Source organism: Triticum dicoccoides, chromosome 6A (assembly GCF_002162155.2).
Source record: "Triticum dicoccoides isolate Atlit2015 ecotype Zavitan chromosome 6A, WEW_v2.0, whole genome shotgun sequence".
NCBI lineage: Eukaryota > Viridiplantae > Streptophyta > Magnoliopsida > Poales > Poaceae > Triticum > Triticum dicoccoides.
The window spans coordinates 516,048,198-516,056,190 of record NC_041390.1 but is presented as its reverse complement, the minus strand read 5'-3'; the positions used below and the strand labels follow the sequence as shown (position 1 = coordinate 516,056,190).

Here is a 7,993-nt window from a genome sequence, read left to right as displayed (position 1 = left end):
ACGTCCCTGTAAAGAGAAATAGTATTTTCTTAGGGGTTTTTTTTGTAGTCGTCATATCCTACATGGGTAATTAGCGTACTTGTGGTATTCCCTAAGTACTGAAAACAACCTTTTATAAAGGCATGATTTTTTTCTGAAAAAAGTTCATCACATTGGTACAAGCATTAGTCATGTAGATTCAAATCCAGTTTCGACATTGGGCTTGACGAATAATTTGCCATGGAAAACGTTCGTTATTGCCAAGCCCCACAAAGAACGCTCGTTGGGTATTGGGGTTCAATTTAATTAACTATAGAAACAATGTAATAAAACTAAATTTTATAAAAATCTTAGGATTAACAAAATGTTAAACCTCTCTCCCTCTACATCCCTGCATCAGATCAAGTACGAATATATAACGCAACCTAAGTCCCCTGTAAAAGGTTACATAGTGGGGAGAGTAAACCAGAGCATGTACGTTTGCATATGCCTCCTTATTTATCTTCGAACGAGGTGGTTCGTTACTGATTAATCTCTACCATATGTTTGCCACGGAGGCTAGCTAAGCAGTTCAGTTCAGTTGCCCCCTCTGCGACGATAAGATGGCGTCCAACGCCTCCTTCACCTGGGAGATCTCCGGCGCCGTTCCCCCTTGCGCCGGCCAGAACTCGTCCGTCGCCAGCACCTTGACTTGCAGCTGCAGGAACTTGACGTAGCTGAATGCCTTCTCGAGCATGGTGACCATGTCGACCTTGGTGCCGTTGGGCACCAGCTCCTGCAGTGTCCGGAGCCGTTCGCTGATCTTCTCCCGCCGGTTCTGCGCACACAGAACGGTACGTTCAGATCTTTTGAAATCCCCAAGGAAACGCAATGTATAATGGATTCGAGCAGTAAAAAGATTCGGTACCGAATTTACCTTTGCGGTGAGGCTTTGCGGGTCCCCCTTGGGCGAGGTAGTGGTGGGCGCCGCCGGCTTCGCCTTGCTCGTCTTCCTGCTCGCACCGCACGGCTTCTTGGTGGTCCGCGGCTCCGCGTCCTGGTCCGCGTACGATCGCTTCGAGGAACCGCGCGCCGGCGTCGCGGCATCGGGCGAGCCATTGGACGTGCCCGGGAACAGGAGCCCGAACGGCCGCCGCGCGCCGACGGAACTCTGAGTCAGGCTGAAGCAGCCCGTGGCCGGGTCAAACCCTATGGTCGACGCCGGCGCCGCGTGCTGATGGCCCTGATCTACGTCCATGTCGTCCACCCACGCGTCGCAGTCGGGCTCCTCCTCCACGACCTCCTGCTGGGCCGCGTGGCCCCGCGCGCCGTGGCCGAACGAGAGCACTGAAGGCCCCGCGCTCGCCCAGCTCGCGCTGTTCCGCACGTAGGCGCTGGCGGCGCCGGTTGGCTCGTCGTGGGCGTAGGCGTAGCCCCCGAAGAGCGCCGCCGCGTCGACGCCTCCGAGCAGCGCGTCGTGGCCGCTGTAGCCGAGCGCGTCGAACGCGGATGCTTCGGCGTCGAAGCCGGCGTCGTACATCACCATTGGCTCCCGCACTAAGGCCATGATCACGATCACGTAGCTACCTAGCTAGCTAGTACCAGTAGTTTCCGTGCGTGGCAGCAGCTAAACCAAGTTAGCTATGTGATGTAATCTAGCAGAGTGTTGCACCTCGATCGAGCTCTGCGCTGTGCGATAAGCGGCGAGCTGTGTGCTGCCTTCGCGCCATGCGCCGGCTATATATACATGCCGCGGCGCACAGGCCCGGGCCACGGCGGGCACATGGGGGGCCGCTACAACAAAACACTGGGCGTGGGGAGGATTATACAAAGTACATCCGCATTAAATGCTTGAGTTAGCTAGCTGATTGAGCTGCCGATCCTTGCCGTAGCTGTGTCTCCTCTGTTCCCGGAGCGAGCCTGAAGAACTCGCCCGCCAGCTCCATCGCGGGTATCGGGCAATCGGGTTTGTTCACTCAGCGGAGCTCCGAAATCAAGGACTGAAGGAGGGATTGTGTGAGCAGTGCGGATCCAACCGAACTGAAGGAAGAGGAACGGCGACCCATTTGGGTGGCGGGGAGGCAGGGGGCAGAAGGCGCGGCGGAGGCGACGGGCTCTCCCACGCGCTGCAGATTCCCGACCCCTCTCTTCTCACGTGGCCATGCCATGCAGCGCGGCTCAGCTACTCCCTCTTTTTCGATTTATAAGACTCAATTCAAAAATCTCACCAATTAAGATAGATGATGAGTGGTAAAATATTTTTTGTAGTTTACAAAAACATTCAATTAATGATTTTGTTTTTCTCAAAAAATCATGTTTACGAATGCATTAATTGCAATGCATGCATGCATAAAGTACATGCATTGGTCAGTTTTCTCTTAATACTTGCATGCAATGATTTAATGCACCTTGAAGTCCGAACATGTGATGGGAAACAACCAAATTGAGCCTTATAAAATAGAAAAACTAAAATTTTGAAATAAGCCCTATAAACCAAAAAGGAGGGAGTAGGCCGCATATGCCGAGTTGCCTTGCCTTCTCTTTATTTACGGCCGTGCAACGCAAATGGATTTTCTACATTTCCTAGAATGTACTAATGCCTTGATATCCTGCTTCTTTCATTGTTTTCTTTCAACAACACGTAGAACCTTTGCTAGTCGTTCCTTCAAGTGAGAAACAAAACCAAGTTGGTGGTGGAAGCAGTGCATCGATGTCAAGAAGCAAAAAATAAAATAAAATGCGAAAGATATCAAGAGGAAGTGCATCGGTGTCAAGAAAGCTATTAACATCCATCTTTTAAAAAAGGATGGCTTTTATTGGTATGTTCTTACACCGGTATGACTAGTCATAAATTGATGCTCACCTTAGTCTATCATCTAAAACTAGAAGGGTTGGATGTGCTTTGTTGCTCTGCTTAAAAAAATAAAGTGTATTACTTCTTTGAAAAGTTAAACCTTTTAAGTTTGATTAAAAATGAAGAGAAATATATCAAAATCCATAATATCAACCCGGTATCATTAGATTCAACATGAAAAAAATCATGCATTTTTTGTTTAATATTCTAGATGCCGATTGATACGTCTTCAACGCATTTATAATTTTTGATTGTTTCGTGCTATTATATTATCAATCTTTCATGCTTTATATGTTATTTATATCATTTTCTGGAACTAACCTATTAACCCAATGCCCAGTGCCAGCTCTAGTTTTTTGCTTGCACTGGGACCAGAAGGGACCAGTCCAAACACGATGAAACTTTACCTTGATTTTTTCTGGACCAGAAGGGACCCTAAAAGCTTCAGAAGGTGGCCAGAAGAGCTACAAGAGAGCCACGACCTCACAGGGCATGCCCCAGTGGGTAGGTGCTCCCCTGAGCTCGTGGGCCCATGCAACTTCGTTTGACCAAATTCCAAGCCTATAAATTCACAAATATTCCCAAACCAATAGGGATCCACCAGAAACACTTTTTCTGCTGGCGCAATCTTCTGTTCTTCCGCGATCCCATCTGGAGGCATTTTTCAGTACTCTTCCAAATGGAGAATCGATCACGGAAGGCTTCTACATCATCCTTGCTGCCTTGCGATGATGCATGAGTAGTTTACCACAGACCTACGAGTCCATAGCTAGTACATAGATGGTTTCTTTTCTCTCTTTGATCTTCAGTGCTCCCTCCATTCCCTTATACAAGGCCACTATGAAAATTACATTTTGCATCTATACAAGCCACTAACAGTGATCGGGGCAAAAATTAATGATGTTTTCTCATACTAGCAACTTGTTTAATACTTGCATGCATGTAGTCATAATGACACTATGCTACTTCCTTCCCATTGCTTCCTTCCATGCATGCAGATGTATTAATGATCCTGGTTAACGAAGATAAAAGTTGCTTGAAAAGTAGTCATTAAATTTTGCCTTGGTATCTGTAATTTGAGTTTGTGGCCTTGTATAAGGGAATGGAGGGAGTACCATGTTCTCCTCGATGTTCTTGGACTTCTATCCGGTGTAATCTTCTTTTGCGGTGTGTTTGTTGGGATCCGATGAATTGTGGGTTTATAATCAGATTATGTATTGAAAGTAATTGATCTTTTCTGAACTTTATTATGCATGGTTGTTATAGCTTTGTATTTCTCTCCAATCTATCTATTTGCTTTGGCCAATTAGATTGATTTATCTTCAGTAGGAGAGGTGCTTTGTGATGGGTTTTCAATCTTGCAATGTCCTCACCTCGTGACAGAAGGGCTAGCGAGACATGTATTATATTGTTGGCATTGATGGTAAAACAATGGGTTTTTTATATTGATTGGGTTTATTTTGTCTCCATCGTGTCATTTTTTTTAAAGTGTTACTCTGTTTGTTCTGAACTTAATGCCATGGATGCATGCTGGGTAGCGGTCGATTGGAGGAGTAACAGTAGTAGATGCAAGCAGGATGCCTATATAATGATTATGCCTTGGATGATCTTCCTAACTTTGCGCAATTTTGTCAATTGCCCAACAGTAATTGGTTTACCCATCGCTATACTGCCTTCGAGAGAGATGACTCTAGTGAACCTATGACCCCGGGTCCATTCTCCATATATTTACAAGTTCCGATAGTTGCTACCAATTTTCTATCATTATCCTAGTTACTATTATCCTTTGCTATCTTTACTATTATTAGCTTTTAACCTTGTGGCTAGCAAAAACAAGGGGAGTGACGACCCCCCTTGCCTTTGTTGGGTGTAAGCGGTTATTTTGTTTGTGTGCAGGTGCTACTAACATTGTATGTGTGTTGCCTCTTAATGGCTTGATAAATCTTGGTTCTTATTTGAGAGAAATACTTTCTGCTGTTGCACTATATCACCCTTCCTTTTCAGGGAAATCTAAGAACTCCTACGAGAGTAGCAGTGCTCACACAACCATAACGCGTTCGAATGTGATCAATTCTAAGCTCTCTCTCTCTCTCTCTCTCTCTCTCTCTCTCTCTCTCTCTCTCTCTCTCTCTCTCTCTCTCTCTCTCTCTCTCTCTCTCTCTCTCCGCATAAGAAGAGAAATCTGCTTCGTTTTCCCCCGCAAGATTTTGTCGAGGCGTGCATGCCAGTTTATAGAATATTTCTTTTGTCTCTAATGTGGTTTCGTTGAGGCATTGATTTCCAATCGGATCTACATCGGTACAAAAGAAAGACGAGTAGTGCGCTATTGATTAAGGTTGCATCCAAAATAGCATTTAAAAAGATTTAATAGGTAAAACAACATCGTATTCAAATTCCACACATTTTTTGATAACTTCCGTATATTGCATGTTAGAATTGAAGTTAGAGTTTAGAAGTTAGGGATGTTCTTAAAATGCATCTGAATCTGCCACTAAAATAATGTTATTTTCTAGATGGATTGCGGGTTTACTAAATGAAATATCATAGGCTTTATGCAAAAGAAGGATTCCTGGATTCACTTAAAACAGGGCTGTTGGTTGATTAACTAAAAGATCAAGGGGTTTTCCGCAAGAAATGATGTTTTTCTTATTAACTTTAAAACAAGACCACGGGTTGATTTCCGAAAATGGTAGGTGGTTTTCTGCAAAATTGCCGAGAGATGGGCAGAAACACTAATTCCTTTAGAGCTCTTTTATGGTACCCTACCTGGTACTCCCATGGCATTAACCGAAGTACCAAACAGATCTAGCCGTCCATGATGAAGGGTAAGTTAGACCTTTTACGATAGAGGCCCGATCATTCAGTTTCATAGAAAAAAGTTGTCGATCGATCCTGCATCCCAGCCGTGAGGCTAGTAGGTGCCGTCGCCGCCAGCCAGATTGAAAATTTCTCTTCAGTCCAGCAGAATTGTTGCCGTCGCCCATGGCAATCGCACCGTCGGCTGCACGCTCGGCTCTTGCCCTCGATGTCTCCGTTGATTCTCCGCTGGTGCATCGTCTGGTGAAAAGCCTGGGACAGTGTATCCATCCGCTGCATTCCTCCAGCTTGAGGATGCACTACTGGGCTTCACAAATCCATCCATTATGTTCAGGGATTAGAACGTGCGAGTTTCCGACCTGATTGTGGAGGACACAAGCACGGCGGCGGTAGCATGCGAAGCAGATCGCAGTGGATGCGGCGTTCGTGGACGGAAACGAGTGCAGCGCGGCATTTGTACGAACCAGATGTTACAGGGGGGAATATCAAAATATCCTCAAAATAAATAACCATAAAATGATTTTGATGCGATTACCGTTTTGCCCCTTAGATTAGGGTACTCCGTGACTCATCGACTCAGTACTCCCTGGAACAAAAGATGGAGTACCGGAGCATACTGGCCATTGGATTGCCAGAAATAGACGGCTTATATTAATTCATGGGCACTGTAAAAGAGCTCTTTCTTTATTAGTGAAAAAAGTGTAGATTATTTCCAGTTTGAAAATGCAGTACAATTTTGGGGGTACTATAAGTGATCACAGTTTTATTTTGATTAGCATGTTGCTTCGAGATTTCCTGTGAACGCATGTATCACAAGTCATGCTCAATTGACACCTTGCTAGCGCTATATCATCTCAACCGAGTGAAACTTTGCACACACTTCTATTACAAACTCGATACTTATTTCCATCATCTCAACCGTCGATCCCCTATGCAAGCGATATATCATGCTCGCCCATTCTGTTAAAGTTTGGCGCGCGCGTATCAGATTAGGAGGACCATAGGCGACATAGAAAGCGAGGAGAAATTAGGGGACAGGATGCTTGGGATACCATTAATCCCTGGCCCGGGTGCTGGCTAAACCTGCAATTCCCCCTGCTGTTCTTACTGATCTGCCTGCCCGTGACACCACAAATATAACTCGATGTCTCCTGGCCCAGTGTGTTTGTTTAAGCGCGTGCGCACGCCCTGTGATTAATGCGCCTGTCTTATGACGACGATACTTGTCCACATCCATGCTTGCCATTAATGCTGCAGTATCATCTCTCTCTTTCTGCGTCAAGTTGATCTATCTCTCCTTTAATTGCGAGTCAGCCGGACCTGGAATAGCAAGCGAGCATGCACGTCTACGTGTCGGCGGTGGAGTTGATCTCATTGTTGGTTTGGATCTATCCATTGATTGACAGATTAACTCCATACGATTCCGTGCTGGTTTAATTCGGAGGAATGGAGCCACACATGCCACTCTCGATTTGCCATTTACAGCAATCTCGAGTAGATCAGAATCTCAAATGCCTGACGGACAAAAGACGTGATAGCATGTACTCCCAAAAGCATATAATCCCATGTTGTTACACCTACTTGCTGTTAACGCTGGACAAACTCTGTTACTGTAGGGGTACTTGCTGTCAACGATTTACTGCATGGTTGTTTGGTCGGGCAATGGCACTCATTAGCTGGAGACCCGGCTCCAGCGGAGTACTCCCTCCGTTTCTTTTACTTTGCGTATAAGATTTGATTAAAATCAAACTATACAAAATGTGGTCAAATTTATATTAAAAAAATGAACATCGATAGTAATAAAACTATATTGATTTCATATTATGAATAATGATATTTTTTTAGTACTTCCTTTCTCTCAGTTTACAGGACGTGCGTGTATTCCTAGGTTGTCAATTTGATCAACCTAATACAAGTCATATATTACAAAAAATATACCAATATAAACTTCAGATGTTCTATTTTCAAACGGCATAATTTTGTGTTATATAGTTTATATTAGGGTAATAAAATTGGCAACTTAGGTATACGCACAGGATTTATAAACTAAAACGGAGGAAGTATAAAGTTAGTCAAATTTTACAAAGCTTGACTTTGATCAAGCTTTATATGCAGACTAAAAAAAACGGAGAAAATACGTGTCCATATGCCCTCGTCAACTTGGCATGCAGGCATATCCCTTGGCTAATGCTCGATCGGTGGATGGATCGACCAGGGATTTAGGCAATTAATGGCGTGCGTGCCCCAGCCCAGCCCAACCAGGGTTTCTCAATCTCAACTAATCTGCGCACGTGGAGTTCATTAATGAGCTTGGGGGACCAACTAAGAAGCCGCTCGAGCACATAGATACTAATCTAGTTACCG

The 7,993-nt window shown here is 44.9% G+C and overlaps 1 protein-coding gene across 1 annotated transcript; it reads right to left on the bottom strand.

Moving 5' to 3' along the window:
• Positions 1-363: 363 nt before the first annotated feature.
• LOC119319513 (putative transcription factor bHLH086) lies at positions 364-1,648 on the bottom strand. Its single transcript, XM_037593984.1, has 2 exons — positions 896-1,648; positions 364-796 (listed from the first exon to the last, which is right to left on the bottom strand). Exons 1-2 carry the CDS (start codon positions 1,523-1,525, stop codon positions 551-553), a joined length of 876 nt encoding a protein of 291 aa, XP_037449881.1. The 5' UTR covers positions 1,526-1,648; the 3' UTR covers positions 364-550.
• Between the last annotated feature and the right edge of the window lie 6,345 nt (positions 1,649-7,993).

Coding starts and splice junctions, on each gene's coding strand:
- LOC119319513 (XM_037593984.1), bottom strand. CDS start 1,525: ATGGCCTTAGTGCGGGAGCCAATGGTGATGTACGACGCCGGCTTCGAC. Junction 797..895: donor CGCAAAGCCTCACCGCAAAG/GTAAATTCGGTA, acceptor CTGTGTGCGCAG/AACCGGCGGGAGAAGATCAG.